Genomic DNA, 25579 nt, shown 5'->3' with positions numbered 1-25579 from the left:
TCCGACATGCCCCGCCCCTCCTTCCTGATTGGCTGCTCGCCCCCGCCTCCCTTCCTATTGGCTCCCCGCCTGCGCCACGTGCCCCACCCTCCCGCGCTGTGCCCTATGGGAGTTGTAGTCGTGTCCCCCCTCCGTACATTGGGCTGGCCGCCATCTCTCTCCCCCTGCCCCATTCCCATCCCTGCTGCGCCTACCGGGCCGGGGCGGCCCCTGAGGCGGGGAGAACCGGCGGCCCAAGCGCTGTCTAGCGGAGAGAGCCCAGCCGAGGGCCCAGGGGCCTTAACGGCAGCCGCCTTCTCACAGATCAGAGCTGACAGCCCCAGCCCCAACAAGCCCCCGCTGCCCGGCCGCCGCCTCATCCCTGTTAATTAGCGTTGAGAAACGAGCACCGGGGACCAGCTGGGGCCTGGGGCGGGACAGCCACCCCCGCACCCCGTCCCCAGGGCCACCCACGTGTCCCCAATGGCTCCTGTCCTCTGACCCCACCGCAGCCACTCAGCAGGCGGCCAGTGGCCCCGGGCCACCGCTGTCACCTCTAATTGGGACACGTTCTGCCCGCGCCGAGGCAGCGGTGACGGGTGCGCGTGCCGGAGGGTCCCCACGGCTCTGCGTGGCCTGACCGCATCCCACCCCCCTCTTGCAGTGGGGACGCCATGTCCCTGAGGGGTCACCCGCCCGTGGGCCCACCTGGGCTTTGGGGACAGGGACATGGCGGTGGCGGCATCTCCAGCGTCCCCACTGGAGGTGGCTGAGGGGACACCAGCGCTTGCTGGGCCGATTTGGGGAGCCAAGCGAGGTCGGTTGTGTTGGGGTTGGCAGGAGGACCCCATCCCCGGGGTGGGGGACATAGGCTCTGCCCCACGCGGGGACACAGACAGCAGACGGGGAGAGGTCACAGCTCTGCTTTACCATGGAGTCGCCCCGGGGTCGGGCAGCAAGGCGTCTCCCCCCCGCCCCGGCCCCAGCGCAGCCCCCCAGCATGGGGCTGGCCGGAGATATGGAGATGGGGGGGCCACCCGTATAGACATCTGCGCGTCCTGTACATATATACACGCTGACGGGGACCCGCCGGCCCCCGGCATCGCCCCAGGTGTGGGGAGGCAGCGGGGAGAGGGTTGCCATGGGGCCAAGTGGGGTGCGCAGCCAGGGGATGGGGGTGCAGTGGGGCAGTGCAGGGGGGTCCCCCAGCCTCTTGCTAACCCCCAGCCCCCTGCGGCCCCCCAGCCCTGAATTAGCAGCCATGGGGTGAGCAAATGGGAAAGGGGAGGGGTTGGGGCACCGTAGATTGCCTGGACCACTGTGGGGGGATACCGTGGGGCTGGACCGTGGCAGAGGGATGCCGTGGGGCTGGACAGTAGCAAGGGGAGGCTATAGGGCTGGACAGCAGTGGGGGGATGCCGTGGGGCTGGACGGTCATTGGGGGGATGCTGTGGGGCTGGATGGCAGTAGGGAGCTGAACCCCAGCAGAGGGATGCCGTGGGGCTGGGTGGTTACTGGAGGACACGGTGGGGGGATGCCGTGGGGCTAGACGGCTGCGGGGGGATGCTGTGGGGCTGGACAGCAGTAGGGGGATGCCATGGGGCTGAAGGGCCGTGGGGCGATGCCGTGGGTCCAGGCTCAGTCCGAGTAGATGATGAAGCCGGAGAAGGTGCTGTACTTGTTGTTGTTGCCGCCGTGGGCTTTGCCCCCATCCAGCTTGATGAAGACCTCATCCCCCGCGTCCAGGTGCAGGATGACGCTGTTGCTGGCATAGTCGTAGTTCTGGTCGGCGTCCTGCGCGATGGCGCTGGCCCGCACCTGCGCAGGGGACACCCACGTTACCCGGCTCAGGGGACAGCTCAGCCCTCAGATCCCACGGGACACCCAGAGTCCCAAATCACCCACAGCCAGGGAGACCACCCGCCAGCTCTGGGATAGCATGGGGTGCCCTGGATCCCTACCCATGGGTGAATGGGTCCTGGATGGAGGTGGCTTCTCTCAGCATCACCCAGAGCCTCTCCCTGACCTGGCAGGCTCAGATGTGGGACCACAGCTCAGATGTGGGACTATAGCACTGGGTTCAGGTGTGGGACCACAGCTCAGATGTGGGACTATAGCACTGGGTTCAGGTGTGGGACCACGACTCAGATGCAGGACCACAGCTCTGGGTTTGGATGGGGACCATGGCTCCTGATTCGGATGCAGCACCACGGCTCAGACACGCAACCCCATCTCTGGATTCAGATGTACGATGATGGCTCAGACATGGGACCCTGACTCCAGGTTTGTATGCAGGACCGTGGCTCAGACATGGGACCACGGTTCAGACACAGGACCCTGCCTCCCAACTGGAGTGCAGGACCATGCCTCAGACACGGGACCATGGCTCCAGATTCAGACACAGGACCATGGCTCAGACACAGGACCCCAACTCCGGTGTCAGATGTGGGACCACAGCTCCAATGTGGGAGCCCAACTCCAGGTTCGGATGCAGGACCACGGCTCAGACATGGGACCTCATCTCTGGATTTGGATACGGGACCACAGCTCAGACCCTGGACCCTGACTTGGTTCAGATGCAGGACCACAGCTCAGACATGGGACACTATCTCCTGATTCAGATGCAGGACCACGGCTCAGACCCAGGATCCTGGCTCTGGATTTGGATACAGGACCACGGCACAGGCACAGGACCCCATCTCCCGATTCGGACACAGGACTACAGCTCAGACACAGGACTCCATCTCCCGAACCAACTTGATGAACCCAGCACATCCCCACACATCTTCCCATGAGCTTCACAGGGGCCATGAGCCTGTGGCAAGGGCTGAGCTGGCTGAGCTCAAATCCCCCAAAACCAAGCCTCGCTGCTCACCCAGATCCCTACCCACTGCAGGGCTGGATGCTCCCCCCAGTAAACATTTCCTCAGTGCCGGAGGACAAGGCCGGGAGGTGCCGGCAGAGCCGGAGGTGCCATAACTGCCTGGAAAAGAAGCTCTATGGCTGGAGCCTGCTGCCGCTGCAGAATTATTTGAGTAATCAAATCTATGCTGGCGCCTTGCAGGGAGATCGCGTGGCGCTGGGTGACAGTGACAAGCCGGCAGGTAAAATCCCAAGTGAAATGCAAAAGCGATGCACTGGGGAGAAGATGCTCCTAATTACAACCGACAAGAACGGGCTTTTAATTGGCTCATGCTGGGCAGGGAGGCACCGCCAAGCAGCTGAGGGGTCCCAGAGCTGGCGGGGGAAGGAGGGGTGTCCCCATGGATTCCTGTCCTTTGCCACCAGGACAGAGGGCCCAGGGGTCCTCTCCTCCTCGGGAATGTAGCTGCATCTCCCTGAGCCCACAGACAGCCTGCGATGGTGTGGTCAGACACTGTTAACTCTGGAACCTACTGATGGCCCAGCAGGTGGTCCCATAGGGCTTGCTCTCACTCATGAAGCCACATCCCTCATGCCATCACCAACAGTGTCACCTCATTAAAAGTCACCTTCTGTCTACCCCACCACCACAAGGGTCCCTGTCCCCAGGGTGGGGACACGGTGAATCACAGTCGGTCACAGTGTCCTAGTCTCCCGGGAATGCTGCCTCGCCTGGGGTTGTGCTGAGGAAGAGGAGGTGGGGAGGAAGCAGGAGGAAAGAAGAACCAGGAAAAGCTGTTTGGCGCTGGGCTCTGCTGCCATGGCCCCCCCCACTGCAGCCAGAGCCGCCTGGTGCCATCCATCTTCCCTCGTTAAGGAGCCACCTCGTCACCACACGCCCGCCAGCCCTTCGCACTAACCAGGGAAGATAAATAGCAGCGCCAGGTCCGGGTTGAGCCTCTCCCAGCACCGCAGTGGCAGAGGAGGTGGGGGCTGCCCCTACATCCCCCCCGTGATGGCCTCATCCCACTCATCCTGCTCCGTGCCTCAGTTTCCCCATGCTGCTGCCAGGCGCAGCCCCTGGAGGTGGGAACCATGGGGGGCACATGGCCCCGGGCCCCGGTGGCCGGCTGTGTTACAGCCGCTGTCACTGACACCAGTGACATTGCTGGGGTGGTGTCACCAGCCCTGGGGACACTGTGGGATGGGGATGGTCCCCAACATGGCCGGCTGTGCCCAAGGGCCTGGGTCTGTCGGGGGGATGGGGCAGCGGGGTGCTTCCATGTCTAGGCTGAGCCGCTCACAGTGACACTTGGCACTTCGGGGACACCATGTGCCCCACACGTCCCAGCCATTGTGGTCACCATGGCCCAGGATGCCCAAGGCATGGCAGTGGGTGCCCCCCCCCGGACCCCTGGGTGCAGCAGTGGGTGCCCCCCAGGACTTCTGGGCCTGACGGCGAGTGGCCCTCCAGGACCCCCAGGTGCAGCGGCAGGTGCCCCCCAGGACGCCCTGGGCACGACAGTGGGTGCTCCCCCAGGACCTCCAGGCACAGGGGTGGGTGCCCCCCCCGGGACAGTTGGGCACAGTGACAGATGCCCCCCAGGACCCCCAGACATGGTGGTGGGTGCCCCCCCAGCACCCCCAGACACAGCAGCGGGTGCCCTCACAGACCCCCTGACCATAGCAGTGGGTGCCCCCCCAAGGACCCCCAGACACGATGGCAGGTGTCTCCCCAGCATCCCTGGGTGCAGCAGCAGGTGCCCCCCCAGGACCCCCGGGCACAGCAGTGGGTGCCCCCCAAGGACCCTCGGGTGCAGTAGTGGGTGTACCCCAAGGACCCCTCAGTGCAGCCCTGTGTCCCCACAGACAGGGTCCCTTGGGGACCGTCCCCAGGCCGCCACCCACAGGGACCCCCCTGGGTCTGTGTCCCTCCCCAAGCCGTGGCACGGCCACACACCCCTTCGGCCCTCACCCCGCCATGGGGACCCCCACCACAGGGACCCCAAAACCGCCCTGGCCATCCATCCAGCATCTCCCCCCATCCTGCTGCCCCATTCGCCTCCTCTACAGGCTAATACAAATAAGAATAATTAATGCTAATTAACCACCAGGAGCAGCGGCCTCCCAGAGCCGGGGCTCCCCTGGCTCTCATTAACTCCAGCCCTGATGCAGCGGTGAGGGGCTGCACCCAAAACTGGCAGCACCCAGAGGAAAGTGGGGGGTCAGAGGGGCCCCCCCAAGTTATAATTCCCTCAGACAATGCCGAGATCAACCCTTAACTTTCGGGACCACCTCTTGGCCCTCCCGTCCCCCCCCAGCCTTGCCAGGCACAGGGTATTTTTGGCAACAAAACCCTAATTAGCCCCAGTTTTTAATTATTTGGGGCATTTCTGGGGTACCTTTTTTAAACTCTCCCGCCAGTGCCAGCCCGCTGAAGTGCTCCCCTGCCTCCCGAGCCGCTTCTTTATAAATATTGGAGTGGCGATACCGCGTTAGTAATTAACCACTGGTTAATTAGGCTGCATCGCGCGCCCGACCGAGCGCGGTTCCTCTCGATGAGGGGCTCCGTATCTTCTGGAAATTCATCCGGTAGCGCCTGGGTGCATCGATCCCCCACTGAGCCGGGGGGGGGGGGGATTTGGAGCTCAGTGGGAGGCAGGAGGAGGCAGAAAGGTTTAGGGGTATCCCTAAAAATATTTTGGGGGAGGAAAAAGGGGGTGAGGTCGTTTTTGGGGGATGCTCAGTCCAGAGTTACATGGATGCTGCTTGTGTGAAAGAGTCGGTGGTGCCAAGCGTCACTGGGACCCCCCCCCAGATTTGGGACTGGGGGGAGAAAGAGAGACAAAAATATCCCCAATAAAAGAAAATTTAAACTGTTCAGATGGAGAAAAAATGCCAAGCGGCTCCTGCCCCTGCTGCGCTCCTGGCTCAGAGGTTTTGGAGCTGAGGGGTGAAGCGTGGTGATCATGCCATGGCTCCCACTTTCCCCCCCCGCCCGGCTTTTTGGGGGGCTGATAACTCAGTTTTGGGTTAATTTGGTGTCATCCGTCCTTGGGACGGGGATGCACCATGGGGCTTGGTGACAGGAGAAAATGATGGGAAGTGGGAGCGGGGCAGGATGAATCCTGGCGAGGATGCCGGCGATGATGACACCCAAGGGAATTGAGCTCAGGTGACATTTAGGGGGTCATGGACACATCTTGTGCCTCAAGTCATGGCCGGGGGAGGGGACACAGTGTGGGAAAGGGGCAGCATTTTGGGCATCACCCAAAAACTGCGGGGATGGAGAGGCTGCATCTCTGGATTGGGAGGATTTTTGGATGGATGGGGTCTGGGAGGGATACCAGAGCAGGGTGGGGGACAGGGACAGAGCCAACCTCGGGGTGTCCCCCTCTCATGGTGTCCCCATGCAGCCTGGCCGGGGATGGGGACATCTCTCCCGACACAGCAGCAGCAGAGCCGGCTCTGGGCTGGGAGTGCAGCACCCCAAGAGCAGGGCAGGCACTACCCCCATCCAGGCCACCGCAGGCACTGTCCCCTGCGGAGGAGCCCTGTCCCCCCCCCGGGAAGTCCCAGCAGGGATGCCAACAGAGCTGGGGAGGGCAGGGCACCCTGGGGACACAGCAGGGACACCCCAAGGCACCCTGAAGGCACAGCAGGGCATGTCTCTGGGGCCAAGGAAAGGACCGAGGGCACCCCTGGGGACACATCAGGGCAGTATGGCTACAGTGGCAGACCATGTCCCCAGCACTGGGAGAGGAATGGGGCACCCCGGGGACCATCTCCGGGGATGGGGGAAGGATGGAGCACCCAAGGGATGCACCCAGAGCCATCACTGTCACCAGGAGAAGGATGGGACGCCCTGGGGGATCATCTCCAGGGATGGGAAAAGGATGGGGCACCCCAGGGATGCAGCTCTGGAACTGGGAGCAGGACAGGGCACCCCAGGGATGCACCCAGAGGCCATCATCGCTACTGGGAGAAGGATGGATCATCCTGAGGATGCATCTCTGGAGCTGGGAGAAGGACAGGGCACACCAGGGGTGCATCTCCATGACCACGAGAAGGATGGGGCACCCCAGGGATGCATCCAGAGCCCATCATCACTACTGGGAGAAGGATAGAGCACCCTGGGGCTGCATCTCTGGGGCCAAGAGAAGGACGGGGCACTCCAGGGGTGCATCTCCACGGCTGGGAGAAGGATGTGGCACCCCAGGGATGCATCTAGAGCCCATCATTGCCACCGGCAGAAGGATGTGGCACCCTGGGGATGCATCCCTGGGGCTGGGAAAAGGATGGGGCACGCCAGGAAAGCACCCAGAGCCCGTCATCAGCACTGGGAGAAGAATGCGGCATCCTCAGGGTTCACCTCCGGGGCCAGGAAAGGATGGAGCACCCTGGGGGTACATTCCTGGGGCCGGGAAAAGGATGTGGCACCCTGAGGAAGCACCCAGCACCATTCTCCGGTGCTTGGGGGGCAGCAACAGCTCCCGTCCCCGCGGTGGGGCTGGTAGCCGGGATGGCCAGCCCTTACCTGACCATTCTTGCAGAGGTCGGCCCACATGCTGGTGCCATCGCCGCCGCGCATGAGGACGTGGTAGGTGAAGAAGTAGGTGCCGGGGATGGCGCAGGTGAACTTGCCGGAGGTGGCGTCGTAGCTGTTGCCCAGGTTGGTGACCACGTCGTCGAACTTAAGGACCTCGTAGCCCTCGTGGGGGTTCTTGAGGCCGGCGTAGAAGGCGACGCGCGGCACCGTGCTATAGGTAGCCGCGCTCACCGCACCTGTAGCCCCCGGTCCCGGTAATCCCGGGGGTCCCGGTCGTCCCGCTTCGCCTCGCGCCCCCGCCGGTCCCGGTGGTCCCGGTTCTCCCGGCGGTCCCGGGGGTCCCGGTTTCCCCGGTCGCCCCGGTTTGCCTTGGGGACCTTGCACCAGGGTGGAGGGCGGCGGGAGGGGGCCGCGTTCGGCCGGTTGCGGGGGGGGCGCGGCGGCGGGGCCGTAGGGCTCGCAGACCATACGGCAGGTCCCCAGCATCTCGTACCGGCCGTCGGTACCGGCGGAGCTCACCAGCACCGGGATGAGCACCACCAGCACCAGCACCATCACCACCCCCGCCGCGGCCGCCAGTAAAGTTTTCCGGCCCAGGCTGAGCCGCCGCCCGGCCGGGGCGCGTTGTCGCCCGGGGGTGGGAATGGTGCCGGTGGGGGGGAGCAGGGCGGCGGCGGCGGCGGGGGTGGGGGGGGGCTCGGGGGTGGCGGCGGCGGTGGCCGCTCCGCTGCGCTCCGCTGGCTCCGGTGCGCCCCGCTCCCGCCCAGGCCACGCCCACCCGCCTCGGTCACGCCCACCCGCCCGGGTCACGCCCACCGACACGCCCACTCCCCTCCCCGGGTCCGCCTAGCGACACGCCTAGTCCCGCCCCTGGGCACGCCCACGCATCGCGCTGGGCGGGGAGACACGCCCACCCCGCCTCTGACACGCCCACCCCTGCGGCCCCCGCCCGCCCCCCCGCCGGCCCCGGTGCCGCCCGCGCCCGCCCCACCCGTGACCCCCGGTTCCTCCGTGGGACCCCGGTCCCGCCGGCCCCGGCTGCCCCCCCGGCGCTCCCCCCACCGCTGAGGACCCCTCCGTGGCCCCCTCGCCGTCCACGCGTGGACCGTCCCCTCATGGCCACGCCGAGCCCCGCCCTGTCCCCACGGGGCGCAGGCGACGCCACCTCCGTCCCCGAGCACCCGACGGCCATGTCCCCGCGGTGTCTGGAGCTCCACCACCTCCGCGCCCAGGAGCCGGTGGCCACGTCCCCGGAGCTGGGGACACCCCTGGCACCTGTGTCCCCACAGGGGCAAACCCACGGGGGACGGTCCCCGGAGCATCCCCAGGGCCCTTTCCTCCTCCCTGCCTCAGTTTCCCCTCCCGCAGGGGCTTGGCTCTGAGGGGACCCGCACATTGGGACAGCCAGGGTGACACCCGTGTGGCCAAGCACCCACCACCCAGGAGCGCCCATAGGTGTCAACCGTGGGGTTGCGCGACAGGATGCCACCATCGGTGGCAAAGGCCACGGTGACAATGGGGCACCCACAGGTGTCACCACGGGGACGGCCGGGCCGGGCCACGCTAAAGGGTGACGGCCACGCGAAAGAGCTGTCCCCGGCGGGCTGAGCACCGGCGGGCTCGTGACACAGGGACACGCGGCTGCGCCCGCTCCGTCGCCTGCCATCTCCATCAGCCTCGGCGGGGACAGCAGGACGCGATGGCAAGTGACAGCCGCCGCCAGCGCCGGGGGTGAGCGAAGGACGCGGGGCCGGGGGGGGGACACGCAGCAGGGATGGGGGGGTAGGACACACAGGCGTAGAGCAGCCTGGGGGCTGCTCCCAGTGCCGCCCGCTGCAGCGGTTTGGTGGCCCTGGGTGACGACACCAAGGTGGCATCAAACCTGGTGGCACCTATGGGGTTCATGGCGTCATCGTCCCCCCCCAAAAAACCCCACTCTGGGGGCATGTCCCCTTCCAGTGCCACGCCCGTGCAGTGTCCCCAAACCCCAGTGGACACACGGGGGACAGACCCCAGCCCCCCAACCCAAAAGAGGAGGGGACCAAGGGGACACTTGGCAGCCCATCGATCGCCCCCGCGTCCCCCCCCAGCTCCCGCAGAGGCTTTAATTTAATCAGCGTGCAAAAATCAATTAGTCAGCTTTAAGAAGGCAATTATTCCTGGGGGCTTAACGAGGATTGGGGAGGCAGAGTATTTTGGGGTGGGGGTGCTGCCAGCCCTGCATGTCCCCCCAAGCTGTCACCGTCATGTCACCGGCTGCTTCCCTGGCTCTTTTCTCCATCTCTGTGTCGTTCCCCCCCCCACTCCTTGTTATCTTTCTTTTTTAACGAGCGCCTAAAAATACGCCTCACCGAGGTCACGGGCTGCGTGAGTCACCCACCGGCACGGTGCTGCGGTGGCCTGGGTGGGCAGTGGGCTCTGTGTGGGGAGGCGGTGGCCGTGGTGGGGACACAGGGCGGGGGGGGTACAGGCACACCCCAGTTCCATCAGGGCACTTGTGTCACCTGGAGGGTCAGGGGACATCCTTGTGGTGGGGCCACAGCCCCAGGTCACCTCGTTGCCACAGGCCATTGTGTCTCCATGGCACGGCCACCACTCCAGGTCACCTCACCAGCCTGGGTCACCTTGTCCGCATGGCATGGCTACCACCCCAGGACACCTCAACTCCCCAGGCCATCATGTTCCAGTCCCAGGCCACCTCACCACCACAGTCCACTGTGTCCCCATGGCATGGCCACCACCCCAGACCACCTCTCCACCCTGGGCCACCATGTCCCCATGGCATGGCCACCGCCCCAGACCACCATGTCCCCAGGCCATGTCCCCACAGCCCAGTTGCAGAGCCGGGATGGCTTCAATGCTACCCTGGGGCAGCAGCACCCTACGGATGGGGACAACACACCAGGTGACCTTGGGGCAACAGCACCCTATGGATGGGGACAGCACACCAGGTGACCCTGGCTGGAGACCCCAAGGTGCTCCCTGTCCCTGTGCCCAACCCCTGCAAGAGGAGGGGGTGCAGCGCAGCCCCCCAAGCAGGCTCCATCCACCTGGGGATGGACAACTAATCAGCAAACCTTCAAAGGGCCATGTTTGGGAGCGCAGGAGGGGGAAAAGGGACAAAGCCGGGAGGTGACAGCAGTGGCAGCAGTGGTGGCAGCGTCTGCCGTGGCAGCGGTGGCTGCAGTGGTTGCGGCGGCGGCTGCGGCGGCGGCTCCGCTCGACGCCAGCCGCCGCCGTTCCTCTGCAAAGGTTAAGCAAACAGCAGCTCCCGCAGAATCGATGCGCGGCCGAGCCCACGGCTGTTTGCTTTGGCAGCATGACGTGGGGAGGTGGGTGGGCGACGCCGAGGGGACGCCGGCGGCCAGTGGAGGGGCATCCCGATCGATGCTCCGGGGGCGCAGGTTTGGCCTGGGGGGTGGCTGTAACACCCCCCCGCTCCCCGCCGCTCACTGGGGAGCTCATTAAGGAGGATTTGGAGAAGGGTGAGAGCAGCTGGGTCAGGACAGGGGCTTTCGTGGGGTCAGCGCTGTGCCGTGCCTCAGTTTCCCCTCCCAGTGCTGTGGCAGGGCGGGAGCTGCTGCCACAGCTGCACCACAGATGCTGCCCGTAGGACCACACATGGCCGGGGAGGGGAGGACACGGACACCGCACCCACGTGGCACCGTGGCACCCGCCGTCCGGCTCTGCAGCCGGTGGTTAGCCTGGGCAGGCGGTGCTGATGGCTCAGCAGTAATTAGGACTCAGAGCCAGAAATAACTAACAACCCCAATGTCGGCCCATGCTGATGAGCTTGGGGAGGGAGCTGGCATTTGCAAGGTGTCCCCAGTGATTTTGGGTGCTGTCCCCCCAAATCACGCTGTGTCCCCAGGGTGGGGCCTGGGAGGGGCCGTGGGCAGCGAGGGCAGGGCTGGGGCCTTGGCTGCCTGGCCAGGGTGGGCAGGACACCCTGGGGCGACACGAGCCTGTGCTGCCTAGGTGGGGGCAGAGCTGGGAAGATGGTCACATCTCCTGAACTCCCACCTGGGCCTTCCTCTGCTGGTTCCCACCGCCTTGGTGGCATCCATCCATCCATCCATCCATCCATCCAAGCATCCTTACATCCCTCCATCCATCGATCCATGAATTCATCCACATGTGTGTCCATGCATCCATTTGTCCACAGATTCATCCACACATCCATCCTGTGTCCCTGCATCCATGCATCTGTTCTCGCATCCTTCCATCCATGCATTCATCCACACAGGTGTCCATGCGTCCATGCATCTATGTATTCACAGATCCATCCGTCCATCCATCCAATGCCACATGTCCATGCATCCATCCACACATTCATCCAGCCGCCCCCCAGGAGGAGAGCAGGAGGACCAGGCTGGGACGTCCCGTCCAGGCTGTCCCCTGGTCTCAAGGGAGGACACCAGTCACCCCAGCCATGCAAACTCCCAACCTGTGTCACCTCTGTCCCTGAGAAAGGACACCATGACCGCCTCATTGAGAGGCAGAGATTACTAAAAGGAGGAATTAATGAGGAGTTTTCCAGGCTGTGGATGCCCAGGGAGATGCAGTGCCAGCATGGATCAACACGGGAGCAAGAGAAGGTCCCATGGACCGATCCCAGGGTGGAGATGATCCTGGCAGGAGCCAACACTCAACTCTTGGTGCCAGGCTGGGGAGAAAATGGGCTCAAAAACCCCAGGGCAGGAGGTGCCTCTGGCCAGGAGGCTCAAAACCCCAGGGCTGGGAGGTGTCCAGTGCCCTGCTTGCTGTGATGAGTGTGTCAGGGCTCAGCAGGGTAGCAGGGAGGTGACCGGTGCAGGCACAGACACGCAGAGGTGCCCCCACTCAACACACAGGCCAGGAGATGAGGGACACACGGGGACAAGGCTGCAGGACAGAGATGAGGGCAGGGCAGGTCCAAGCACCTGGCTGGATGTGGGCAGACAGTGCTCCTGGTTGATTGTCTGACTGCTGGCTGGTTGGCTGGCTGGCTCTTTGGGTGGATGGCTGGTGGCCAGATGGCTAGCTGGCTGGTTGGATGCATGGATGGCTCATTGGCTGGTCGCACGCTTGGCTCGAAAGTTGGCCAGTTGGCTGCCTGGGTAGCTACATGGCTAGATGACTGGTCAGCTGCTTGGCTGGCTGGTTGGGCAGCTGGCTAGTTGGCTTGAAGGCCAACTAGATGGCTGGTGGACTGGCTGGTTGGCTAGTTAGCTGGTCAGTTGGTTGGCTAGGCGGTTGGTAGCTGATTGGCTAGCTGGCAGTGTGGTTGACCAACTAGCTGGTTGGCTGGTTGGTAGATGGCTAGCCAGTTGGCTAGCTGGCTAGATGGTGGATTGGCTGGCTGGCTGATTGGTTGGCTAGCTGGCCAGTTGGCTGGGTGATTGCCTGGCTGGCTGGTTGGCTAGATGGCTGGTTAGCTGGCTGGCCAGTTGACCAACAGTCTGTTTGGCTAGCTGGCTCGTTGGCTGGCCAGTTGACCAACAGGCTGGCTGGCCAGTTGCCCAGTTGGCTGGTGGCTGGCCAGCGGCAGGCTGATTGGCTAGTCGGCCGGCTGGGTTAGCCCTGGCCCCGGGGACAGGGACATGCCAGCACGTCCCAGCCCAATGCCGGGCACTGTCCCTTGCCCAATGCGGGAAGCCCAGCTGCAGGCGGGGGGGGCAAGGTGGGGGTGGCATATGCCCCCCCCGTCCCTGTCCCCGTCACGCTGCCTCTCATTACAGACACGGCGGGGCCCGCCACCCTCCTGCCGCACGGCAATTAAGGGCTGCCAACACCGCTACTTAATTAGAGCCCGGTTGATGGGACCGGCTGGTGAGCGATGGGAAATGGCTGCTCGGCTGGCAGCAGGATCCAGCTGAGGGGGGGGCAGAGGGGACGGGCTCAGGGTCGTGTCCCCCCAGGGACTTGGGCTGCTGGGACCTGCTGTGCTGTCCCCAGGGTGTCCCACGGCCGGTGGGGACAGGCTGTGACACAGCCGGGGGGGGTGCGCGGTGACACTGGGTGACAGCCCACGGGACGTGCAGGGGGTGGCACTGGGGAGCATCCTGCGCAGTGACGGCGTGTGACACCCCAGGCCATGCAGTGACGGTGACACTGGGTGACACCCCATGGGCCATGCAGTGACATAGCACTGCGTGACATCCCATGCACCAGGCATTGACGGTGACTCTGTGTGACAACCCACGGGAGCTGCAGTGACAGTGCGTGGCACCCCGCAGCCCCGCAGTGACAGTGACACCCCGCGCACTGCGCGGTGACAGTGACACCATGTGACACCCCAGGGAGCAACAGTGACGCTCCGCAATACAGCAGGGCTGCGCAGCAGCACCGTGTCACACGAGTGGGACTGTGCAGCCGTGGTGACACTGTGTGATGCCTCGGGGTCCGTGCAGTGACAGTGACACTGTGCCACACCCCAGGGACCATGCAGTGACAGTGACACCTGTGACACTGGGGGCCATGCAGTGACACTGGACGGCGACACCACACTCAGGCTCCCCAGCCTGTCCCTCCCAGGGGTCCCTCCCTCGTGGGTATTGGGGCCCCCTCCCAGCCCACGCTTGGGGACAGTCCCCACTGGGGGATGTCACCTTGTCCCTACAGCCCCGTGGGGGCAACCTGCCAGCTCCAGGACATCTGCAACCCCCCCCCCGGCCACCTGCCCAGTGGGTGCCCCATGATGGGTGCTGGGGATGAGGTGCTCCGGGGAAGGGGTGCTCTGAGGAAGGGGTGTTCCAGGGAGGGGGTGCTCCAGGGAGGGGGTGCAGCGGGAGGGGCGGCCGTCTGTCACGAGCCCCCAACAGCCGCAGCGTAATTGATCCAGCCGCCAATTTGCAGCAGTTAAATATTTGGCTTGTGCGTGGCGCGGGGCTTGGCTCGCTGCTCAAACAGCCCCGGGTGAGAGGAGACGGATGGGCCGTGGCGAGCGGCTGCTCCAGACGTTACCCGATCGATGGCAGGAGGCACGGTCAGCTGGGGCAGCCTCAGAGCGCGGGGCCGAGGGGATGCCTCGGTGCTGGGGTATGTGGTGCAGCACCCTGAGACCTCCGCTGGCACCTGCGGGCCATGGGAGCCCACGTGGAGGCAGCTCACAGGGGGGAGCATCTGTGTCACGAGCACAGGGTTCTCAGCCAGGGTGTCCCCCCCGGCTGGATAAGTGCTGCCCTTCAGGTCCCTTCCACGGCCATCGACTGAGCTGTCAATGCCACCCAGCAGCCCACAGAGTGGAGCCATCCGTCATCGGTGGGGAAACGGCTGCAGGCTGAGCCACCCGGCCACCACCGTGGATGCAGGACATGCTGGTGGCTTGTCCCCAAGGGGGTTTGGCTGGGGGGTGGCCAGGAGCAGGACCTGGGCAGGTGTGTGGGTGCTGGGGCAGCTGCCACGGCGGGGTACCATGCGGCACCCACGGGAAGGACTCTGTGGCCAAGCACCACGGGCAGGAGCCCTTCCCCAGTGGGTGCCGATGCCTGGGCACACAGCCCACCCAGGGGGCTCGACCTCCAGCTCAGCCCAGGGCACCAGGCACCCCCAAACCAGGCACCCCAAGGCCATGCCAGCCCCAGCCAGCTGTGGGGAGCTCTGTGTCTCACTGTCCCCCTGAAACCACTCGCTCCCTTGGCCCTGCTAAACTCGTTAGCGGCTGGCAAACGTCAGCAGGGCAGGAGTGAAGCGCCAAATGCAATTACGATGCCCTCGCTTTCTTCTTCCCCCCCCGGGCTTCATCGCAGCCCCATTTATTGCGGAGGCGGCGAGCCGGGAGGGAGGAAGGCAATCAGGGCTTATCTCGGGCTGAGACTGTCCTGCTCCAGCTCTGATTTATCGCTGGCTGCGAGGGACTCCCGGCATCACCACCACAATTAAGGGAGCATTAAGAAGGAGGGGAGGGAACCGGCAGAGGGTTATCACTTACGTACAGCTCCCCTCACTACTGCCTGAAAAGTTGGGTACCCAGGGTGGGCACCCCAGCTCGGGGATGCTCTCCTGTGGCTGCAGGTGTACAGGGACCACCGGGTCTCCCCTGACAAGTGAGACATGGGAGCCCTGGGTGCACAGCTGGGCTCAGAGGAGGGTGGAGGGGGTGGGAAGGGTGCCCGGCCCCGAAAAGGGGCACGCACTGGCTGGGTAGGGCTGTGACACCTTGGGAAGGTCCCTGTGCCCAAAGGCTGGTGCTGGGGACAGCAGGGACACTGCCTCGCTCTGCTGCATCCCTGCCTGCTGGGCCAACAAGACCAGGCAGGAGGGTGGGAAGCTGGGTCGGAGCCCAAGCATCCCGCAGGACCTCGGGGACCACCGTGCGCAGGCAGGAGGTGGGCAGGGGCTAGCAACACCCACCTTTCTCAAAACATTGTGATGGGGGCGTGGGGGTGGCAGCAGGACAGGGCTGCCCTCAGGGGAAAGCCAGACCCACACCGTGGGGTGCCCGGAGCCAACATGAAGCCATATCCCGCCCCCAAAGGAAGCTCATAGCAGGGGCCAACGCTCTGAGAAGCTCCCTGGGACTGGTTCAGGGATGTGTACTTGGGGAAAAAGCACGAGCGTGCTCATCAGCTCTGCTTGCATGCGGTGAACTTTACAGAGCACAGCCGTGCCCTGGCACAGGAACAACCTGGGAGAGGGGCAGGAAAAAGCAGCGCTTGCAGCCTGCAGGTTGCAGAGCCGTGGGGAGCCAGCTGCTGTTTAGCACTTTATTAAAACAAACATGAAGAGGCAACACCCGCTTCGCCCCAACTCGTGCTCTCCCACGGGGAAACTGCCGCCGAAGGAAAACTCAAACAGCAGTAAATGAGTTTCAGTGACGCAGGTTGTAGGTCTCAGCCTGCTCGGGGGACGTATCAGACCCTCAGATCCAAAGCCAAGGGTGACCCACAAGTGATGATTGCAGAAATAGAGGGCAGGAAGGAGGGCAAGCAGCCAGCTGAACACCTAACCTATGTGAAATGAGGTGCTGTCTGTCCCCCCGCTCAGGCAGATTTAACATGTTTCCATTAAATCAACATGAAAGAAGGGAAAATCCCATGGCTAAATTCAGATTAGCCGGAGCTGTAAGCTAGGAGGGGATCAACCTGGGGACACCTGCTAGCAGAAAGAGGACCTGAGAGGCCACCTACTCCCCCAGTGAAGAGATTGTCCTGGAAGACATTAAAGTGCCTAAATTCACTGAAGTCCCACCGTACAGACCCACGGGGGGACAACGAGGGCTTCATCCCCTACACAGGCCACAGCCTTGCAAGGGGAGTGGTCCCATCCCACAGGCATAGCTGGTGGGTAAGAACCTGAGCAGGAAGAAAGGAGAGGGGAGACAGTGCCAGAAAAAAAAAAAACCCTACGCTCACCTTGGGAAGTCTGCAAGGAGATGCCTCATCCCACTGCCTGCATTCAGCTGGCAAAGCTCATTAAAAGAGGTGGCCTTTCACTGCCCTTTTCAAACCTGGAAATTCAGGCCTCTTCCATGACAAAAAGAAAAGGTGAATTAAGAGATGAAACGCCGGAGGAGGAGGTACACCAGCCCTCCAAGCCCAGCTACAACTGTGCCCACCACCAGCCGTGCCCAGAGGAAATCCAGGGAATCCTCCAGGCGTGCGTGCAGCTTCAGGACCTGCTGGCATGTGCTCTCCCGGTCCCTGGAGTTGTCAATGACATGACTCGCTAATTTGCGCTTCTCGTCCAGCGGCAGCTGGGAGGCGATGCGAGCTTCTGCCTCGGCCTGGGACAGCCTGTTCCTCTTCATCAGCCGAGACAGCTGCGTCGGCGGGTCGCTGCCGGGATGGGAGGGTGGCACTGAGATGGCGGTGCAGGAAGGAAGAGGGGGTTTACCTGCCTTCCTCAGCACGAGGGTCAATAGCCGTGGTAAAGCGAGGGGGAGAGATGTGCCACGCTTCATTTCAGATCTGGCGCAGGCATCCTGCACTCGGGTCAGCAGAGACACCCCTGCAGCGCTGCCCAGGCTGACCCCACTGTGTTTTTGGCGTTCCCACGGCCCGTAACACCAGAGCAGTGCCCCAAACCCTGCCCCAGGCAACAGAGCACAGGTTGTGGATGGCCCAAAGACAGCGATTTCCCCTATACGATGGTGCCAGGTTTCAGGAAAACCTCAGTAAGGAGCCCCTCATACACTAGGATAAAGGAAGGTGTTGCTTCTCAGGCCTACAGAAAAGATGTGGCATTATTGATAGGCTTCACACCAGGGCTGCAGCTAAATCCTCACCAGAGCAAGAGGGATGTGACGGTCCCCTCCAGCCTCTAAGAGAGGTGGCAGCATCCCAGTCCTCAAGGTTCACATGGCACTTACCAATAAACCAAGACCGTGTATTTCATAAACTTGGTCAATCTGTTGGTCTCAAAGAGCAGAGGGATGTCGAGGATCACATAGCGGTAGCCTGTAGAAATGACACACCACCACCCCCCCCCCCAAAAAAAAGGGAACAACGTTACTTGGATTCCCAAATCCCTTGTGCTGCACGCACACCATGGCCACAGTTGCTCCAGCAAAGCAAGCGGGAGAGCTCTACAGCTCCACGATTACAGCCGAGAGGAGAGCAGAGCCTGTTTGTCCTCCTCCCTCTCGGAGGGAGGAAATGGTTTCATTCCAAGTTTCCAGAGGGAAAAAAAAAAAACCCAAACCAAAAAAACCCCTAACCTGGATGATCTCAGACCAAAGGTGAAGCTGCAGAAATATAATGAGGAGCTGAAACAAGAAGCTCAAATGAAAGTGCCTGTGCCTGGCTGGCGAGAGCAGCAGTCACGCTATCATTGCTGGCCTCTCCAGGGGAGCAGTGCCCACAGCAGAATTTGCTCTCTTTCACTTGTCCAAGACTTCGCCAGGCTGCGGTCATTTGAGCCGATGTTTCCCAGCTCAGTTTTCTTCCCTTTATGGAAAGCTTTGGCTGAACAGTTCCATTTTTCCAAGGAAACCCTTGTGGACTTCTCACGGCTGTGACACTGAAACGCAGGGGTGCCTCCAGGCACAGCCCCAGGGCCTGAAACCTCACCGAACCTGGGGAAGTTTGGTTTAAAACTGCCGCCACCACACAGAGCAGCCAGTGGAGGAGAGCTCATAACCGCCAGCTGCCATCCTCCCAGACCCTGCAGCCCACCCCAGGTTCTCCATGTGCCTCTGCCCTTCGCGAGCACCAACTCCCCTGGCAGATGGCAGCGTTTGGGGATGTGGGGGTATGCCCTGCTGAGCCTGGGGGAGCGGGCAAGGGTAGGGGAAAGTTGTAAGTCAGGACCTTGCTCCCCTGTGTGTCCCCCAGCTCAGGGGACACCTCCAGTTTTGCTGGTGTCCCCTCTTTATAACCCAAACCCCCTAACCGAGCTGGCCACAGCAATAAAAGCCTTGACAAAGACATCATCATCCAACAAGCCACCATTTTACCAGCATCTCCGCCCAGAGAGACTTCTTGCTGCCCTACGGTTTGATCGATAAGAGCTTTCCTTACACAGTGATCCTTAGAGACAACATCCAGCTATCCCAAATCATTAAAACCTGACTAATGAGGACAAAGCAGCCTGCTGAAGACACACAGCGCTCTTGCTGAGGGGCAGGACAGCATCCGCCTCCTGAGCCCACAGCCCCGGGTTCAAGACTCCATCTCTGGCTCCCGGCTTTCCTGCCTGTTGCTTTCTCTGCGCTTTCTCCTCCTCCTCCTCACCCCGCAGCACAGCACGGCCCCACAGTGCCCCAGCACAGGCCTATTCAGCTGTCACAGGGCTCAGCTTTGATAAGTTCCGCGAAACCAGACTGACTCTATTAAGACATCCTTCTGTCTACATGGAGACCTCCAAAACAGCTGGTGATCTTATCTGGCATTTGATTAGACCAAGTTTGACAGCTGTATTTGTTATATTTATCAGGGGAAAAAGCAGGACTTTGGAAACCACAGCTGTCAGCCCATTTCTCACCTTATCGAGACTAAAAGGGCTCTGCAGCTTTCACTGAAGCCCGGGGAGGTTGGGGGCAGGGAAGAATATTTGGCCGTTTCAGAAGGTATGACATTATCCAGCAAGTAATCTCAGAAGAGGCCTCACAATGCTTTTCTCAGGCTCTACAGATGTACTTTGAACCATAGAAAAAGAAGGTGGTGAAGGGCAGCAGTGAAAGGCAGGACTGAATCCTCCAAACGCCGACACGAAAGGCCACTGGTGGCAGAGCACAAAGGCCGTCACTCAACGTCAGCTCCCCTTCTCCTTCCCCGTCCCTCTCCCCACTTTAAAACCAAAGGCAGAGCAAGCAGGGACAGCTCCTGCCTGAGCAAGAGTCCCCATGTGCTGGGACACGGCCTCTTACCTAGCACAAAGTACTTCCAGATCTGCTTCAGCATCTCCTTCTGGATCTCTGGGTGTGTGATGGAGTTCAGCAGCTGCCGTTTCTCCGGGTGGGAGAAGATAATGTTTCCCAGAGCCTCGCGATTTATCTCTCCATTCTCCAAGAGGATCTCAGTGCCAAAGTAATGCACTATCTGTCGATAGGCCTTGAAGTGGGGCTGCACCACTGATAACATTAAACAGCCGGAGGTTAGAGCCAGTTCTACAGCACAGTTGGTGTTTGCATCAGCTATTGGCCTCAAATGAGTTTTGTTCATTAAATAACCGAGCTTATTCTCCTCAGCGGGCAGCACATCTGCCTGCCAGTGCATGCTGAACCGAGACTGGCATGGCTCAGCACTGCAGCCCGGCAGACACCTGGCATTGGTGCTGCAGGAAAGCATCTGTAAAAAACCCTCTCAGCCCAAGGTCCCTTTGAGGGCTGACACCCGAGAGATCGAAGCATCCTGCAAACATTAATTCAGCGCCACAACCCTCCCTCGTGCGTGCTGCTGCTCGGGGTTAGAAGTCAGCAGGGCAGACGGGAGGACTCACTGACGGCTACCAGCCAAGGCACAGGCAGGAATGGGGCTGAGCTGATTCCCACCACCTGCAGGGCGAGGAGTTGAGCAGGGAGATCCTAAAGGGACCGGGACCAGCATCAGGTTTATTTTAGCTGCAAACTTCAGCACTAGGTGAATACAGCCTGGCTGCTACAAGTTGGCTCTGGCTGCTGCTAAGGTTTTTTACTGTCTTTCACCTCAGTCACCAAATTCTTCATGAGAATGAACACAGAAACCTAAGAGATCAATTCCCAATAGGCACTTGCAGGGACTCTGATGTTACGTGAGCATATAATTTTAAAGCCACCAAAAAATCACCAACAAAAAGGATGCAGTAATAAAACCATAATTAAGATCAAGCTGAGGCTAACCACAGAGAATGACAGACCGTATATAATTTTCTTTCCAAAATCCAGGAACATTGCCACAGGTTGTAACCTCAGGCCAACCTAATAAAAGTCTTTAACACCAATTTCTTTCTTCCGTGGAATTTCACATCGAGGCAGTTTCAGGATGAGTGAAATCCATATAGTAAATAAACACATATAAAAAAGGAATTGGAGAAAAATGAAGTGATTGGTAGAAAACCGACACTGAGTATCTGTAGTGTTTTCCTATGGTCTCTGAGGGCTTTTAGCGCCTCCAGCAAATTTTCCGCACCTTGAGGGGAATTACAGTGCAATAAAATGTTAAGAGCATCACAGCTTTGAGCAGCTACACAGTAAGTTCTTCACCAAATAGAAAAGCGCAGGCACTTCAAAATGACAGCGCCTGCACCACTGCTCAGCTGCAGACCCGAAACCTTCTGCATACAAAATCAGCAGCCCTTCCCAGAGCGAGCACTACTCTCCTCGTTATTCCAGTGGTATGGAGCAATTAACGTCTCACCCCACATCACACAGGTAATCGAGGAGAGTAGGGTCTGTTCCAGTCCTGCTGAGGCAGGGTCTGGATTTCTGAGTTTCTTCTGTAGCCAGGAAAGCACATTTCCAGAGCAGTGAGAGACAGGTGTGCTGTGCAGAAGCACAGACCGAATTCCCTCTGATCTGGGATATTTGGAGCCTCTTTTTTCTGAGCGCATTAAGGCACAAGTAATTTTGTGGACCAGTCTCTCAGTATTTACAACCAAGCAACATCCAGCACAGAGGGAAATTCTCTTTCAGTGTGTTAGCGATCCCACCGAACGTAACCAAGTTACAGGATGGGTGTCCTGGGGCTTAGGGGGGACATCAGATCAGCTGAGGGAACCCGCTTTACAGAGAACTGCATTTATTTTGCCCAGAGTTGGCTTTCAAAGCCGGGAAGCACTGCACTTCAGGAGAGGGAAACTCAGGGCAAGATCTCCCGACAGTGTTTGTTATTAGGACAAGATTTTTTTTTTTTCTTTATTAAAAATATATCCTAGTTCCAATCCTCCCCAAGACAGCAGCTCCACACAGCCTCATCGACTGGGGAATAGGAGGGCAACACTTATCTAATGTACCCAGAGCACCCTCTGCCGTCTGCGCTTTCCCGCATCAATCCCAGTTGTCAGGGGAACCTCAGGGAGAAAGATCAACTATGCAAAACTCACCCTCTCTGGCAATAACATCGGCATCAATCACGGCACAGCCCAGTTCCCGGAGTACGGCCACCACCGTGCTCTTTCCCGATGCGATTCCACCCGAGAGTCCGACCAGGAACATTGTGCTCTGAAACAGAGAGAAAAGAGCTTGAAAACATTCCAGGACAGGGCTGTTTTGTTCATGCTGTGCACATCGAATATTTATCCCAAACAGGCAACTTCATTCAAAGCTCATTTTCATACGTTCTCAGGGCATCACTGAGACATTAGCACAATTTTGGCACCTCTCAGCTCAGTACCCCTGTTTTACAGGCTGAAGAGCAGTGTTGGGTTAAATGAGGCTTCCCTGGACCCTGCTAACTCTGGATGTGCAACTTGAGCCAGCCCTAAGTTCCTCCAGCTGGTTTACCTGCAGCTCCACCCAACTTGTTTCCCTTTTAACATCTGCACCCATCAAGCCAGTCTCACCTACAGTACCCTAAATCAGAGGACATTTCTGGCAGGGCTGTCAAGGGTGACTCAGGATCAGTGACAAAGGGGAAGAATTCAGACAACATCTCAGCCTGGACCAAGAAATGCGAGGACTGAGAGGGAGAGCCCTGCCTGATCTCTACAGCCAGGGTATAAGAGGAGATAAGCTACCTCTGACATAAGCAGGATGCAAAGCACACAAGCCAGTAAGTAAATTGCATCCCCACGCTACTTGGAAGCCAACACAGTCATTGACAGCCCAATGGATGGAAGAAATCATGGCTCTGAGCAGCAAACTTGTGTCTGTTAGCTTGCAAACATGGCACTAAATGCAGAGTCTGTGCTTACCAATGGCCTTGAGGCTGGGAGGGTGCAGGTAACCCCCCAGCCGACCCAGAGCACACGACTTCTCTTACAGTTTCTGTACTGAGATCTCTCCCCACTCAGTCCAAACCCTGCAACCCTCTAAATCCCACTTGCACCCTTTCAAAACCAAAAGGCTCAGCAACGCAGAGGCAGCTCTGGACAGGAGTGGGTGCCCCTGTGAGCAAGGTGGTACCTGCATCCCCAAAAAGGCAACACCCACAGCAGGCTGGGAACAGACCCCAGCGTCCCCTCTCCAGCCTCCACGGACCAACATCAGCCCCAGCCAAGGGCGTTCAGGGCTTTGTGCAGCCAAGCCCTGCAAAACCCCAAGGACAGAGGCCCTGACTTTGCTGTCACCTTGTCCAGGGTGATGCCACCCTCATGGGCAAGAAGCCTGACCCTCCCAAGCCCCAGCTTGTGGCTGTTGCCCCTTGCATCTGAGAAGAAACTGGCTCCACCATCTTTGGCCAGGAGCCACAAGCTGCTGGTAGACAGCCCTCAGCTTCCTCTTCCCCAGAGGAAGGGAGACCTAGCTCCCACCATCTCTCCCAGCAAGCCAAATACCCTAAAGCCCACTGATCTCAGTAACCATTGCTCTGCCTAACCTGGTTCTGGTGTCACACTCCTCCCCAGACACCATGGCCACTAGCCCCCCAAAAAACTCTGCACATACAGGAACCAGGTACCTACTGCTGTACTGTCCCCCACGAACAGGGACCGCGCCACTTTGCACCCAAGGGCAGCAGCTAGGAACACGGACCTGCAGGACGGCTGAAGATGGCCGAAAACACAGCACTGCTTTCTTTATGCTAGAAAAAAAAGACACTTTTGTCATAACTTGATCCTACAAACAGGACCCAGACCCACGGTCTGGGGGGGGGAAGAGGAGGTGGGCAAGTCCTGTGGCAGCTGGAGGCAATTCAGCAGAGGGAGGAACCAGGAGTTAGAGCAAAACCCAGCAGCACCTGCCACGAGCGTCGCAAAGCGACTTTGCTTTATGGCTGCCGAGAGCCGATGCCAGCCCGCAGCAGCACCACATGCTCTTTTCCATTCCAAGACACCAGGTGAATGGATCATGTTAACTCAATGGGGTTAACTTGAGCAACAACAAGGGGGAATTCAAAAGGAATCAGAAAGGGCATGTATAATAAACACCAGTGGTTTGCAGGAGGCTTATGTAAATCCCAAGCTCTGTTGCCAAGCAAGTACCCAGTGCCTATGGGGAGCCTTTCCTGGCTTGGCGCGACAGAGGGGCTGTTTCTCTATTTATCGCAGAAGGTTAAAATTCTGTCCTCCCCGGCAAGATTTTATACACCCTCTGCAACAGCCTGCAAGGGCTAACCCTGCATGAGGAGAATCAGGCCCTTGGCGTGCTGCCTTGCAGGGGTAAAGGCTCCACTCACATGTTTTTTAAAAATACACATAAAAAACTCTCCTGCCCCTGTAGAGTAAATACAGGGTTTTAACTGCAGTAACCCAGACGCTCTGGCTTCCAGCCTCAGCTGGGACTTGGTCCCAAAAAAACCTGCTATTTCTGTCCCTCCGTTACATACCTCTGCAGGCAGGCGGCTTGCTGTGAGAATTACTGCAGGGGTAAAAGCACTTGGAAGGGTTAGTCTAGAAACCACGGCCAAACAGGGCTTGAAAACACTTGTGCTGTCACAGGGCCTGTACAGATATAAGATTCATGGTATGAGGTATAAATATTTAACGAGCTTGGGTTTGAACTGTACACAAGGGTAGAGAGTCCAGCCCATTCCTGCAGATGTTACAGAAAGGAGCCAGAACCAGTTTTCCCCAAAATACACCATATTTTGGTGTATGTGGCCTGCGCCAACTAAATCAAATGTGGGGAAAGCCAAAACGCGAGCCATAGAGGGTAGTCAGAGTGGAAAACTCGGCAAGTTATTCCTGCTGTGAGGAATGGTGCCCCAGGAGATGTAACCCAGAGCCCTGAGGAACCGGCTTTTAAAGACTGAGGTGCCCGAATTTTCCCCGTGTCTCAACTCCTCTGGTTTTTGAGCACAGCGCAAGTCGCTCGCCTCAAGGCATCCATCCAGCACGCCACAGGGCTGAGGACCGAGCCGAAAGGCGTCCTCCAGCACCATGCTACAGCCAGCCCTCCTCCAGCTCCCATCCTCAGCTCTGACTGGGGCCTGGCACAGCATGTTGACAGACCTGGTGTTTGGCTTGAGGAGGCTGCAATTAAAAGGAAAAATCATAAAATACATCGTTACCTCGGTGGGGAAAAAACCACCACTGCAACTGTCACCACAAACCACCCCCCGGGCCTTCCGGCTGGTACCGAATCAATCCCCCTGTACTGATGGTTTTTGCCGGGCAGGGTCCTGACTGCACAACGGCGCTTTCCCGGTGGTCCCCCCGCCCTGGCCACCCCCCGCGGCCTCCCCAAGCCCGGGGCCTGTGACACGGTCGGGGGTGGGTCAGGCTGGGCCGCCCCGAGCGAGGGAGGGCCGCGGGGCAGAGCTGGGGAGCGGGGCAGGGCCGGCCAGGCCCCGGGGGGACCGCCCGCACCGGGCCGAGCCTGGCGGCCGCCCGCAGACAGCGAGGGCCGGAACGGGTCCCCTCACGGTGCCCTCACCCACTCACCCTCGGCCGGGCTTCAGGCGCGCCGCAGTGTCCCGCGCGCCTATTGGCTGATGGGAAGCCGCGTCCCTCTCCCAGCCAATCGGAGCCGCCCTCATTGGGTTCGTCCCGCCCCCTCGGGCAGGAAGCGGGTGAGGGCGCGGACACCGCGACGGCGGCGGGGCCCGGGCCGCGGCTCTCCGCCACGGCGGGTGGCTCCGCACGGCTGCCCCGGTGTGAGCGAGCCCTTCCGCCCCCGGAGCCCCGCCCCGGGACGCCCCCGAAGGCCGACGGGAACTGCAGTCCCGGTCCCGGCGCGGCCCGGCCCCCGTG

At 60.5% G+C, this 25579-nt stretch overlaps 2 protein-coding genes across 13 annotated transcripts; both read right to left on the bottom strand.

The window, feature by feature from the left end:
* Positions 1-887: 887 nt before the first annotated feature.
* Positions 888-8183, bottom strand: C1QL1 (complement C1q like 1). Its single transcript, XM_069786803.1, has 2 exons — positions 7379-8183; positions 888-1797 (listed from the first exon to the last, which is right to left on the bottom strand). The coding sequence occupies exons 1-2, from the start codon at positions 7943-7945 to the stop codon at positions 1618-1620; spliced, it is 747 nt and encodes a 248-aa protein (XP_069642904.1). The 5' UTR covers positions 7946-8183; the 3' UTR covers positions 888-1617.
* Positions 8184-16063: 7880 nt separating this feature from the next.
* On the bottom strand, positions 16064-25530 carry DCAKD (dephospho-CoA kinase domain containing). Of its 12 annotated transcripts, none has more exons than XM_069786790.1 (7): positions 25271-25530; positions 24839-24859; positions 24214-24328; positions 21833-21950; positions 19680-19883; positions 17682-17769; positions 16064-17170 (listed from the first exon to the last, which is right to left on the bottom strand). In XM_069786790.1, the coding sequence occupies exons 1-7, from the start codon at positions 25363-25365 to the stop codon at positions 17023-17025; spliced, it is 789 nt and encodes a 262-aa protein (XP_069642891.1). In that variant the 5' UTR covers positions 25366-25530; the 3' UTR covers positions 16064-17022. The 12 variants fall into 12 exon arrangements, with proteins under 12 accessions (XP_069642891.1, XP_069642890.1, XP_069642894.1 ...); XM_069786789.1 differs by having other exon boundaries at positions 16064-17148; XM_069786793.1 differs by lacking the exon at positions 24214-24328 and adding an exon at positions 23351-23469 and having other exon boundaries at positions 16064-17148; positions 25271-25372.
* Positions 25531-25579: the final 49 nt, after the last annotated feature.

This window comes from Haliaeetus albicilla, chromosome 7 (genome assembly GCF_947461875.1).
Source record: "Haliaeetus albicilla chromosome 7, bHalAlb1.1, whole genome shotgun sequence".
Lineage (NCBI taxonomy): Eukaryota > Metazoa > Chordata > Aves > Accipitriformes > Accipitridae > Haliaeetus > Haliaeetus albicilla.
This window is presented reverse-complemented; position numbering and strand designations above follow the sequence as displayed.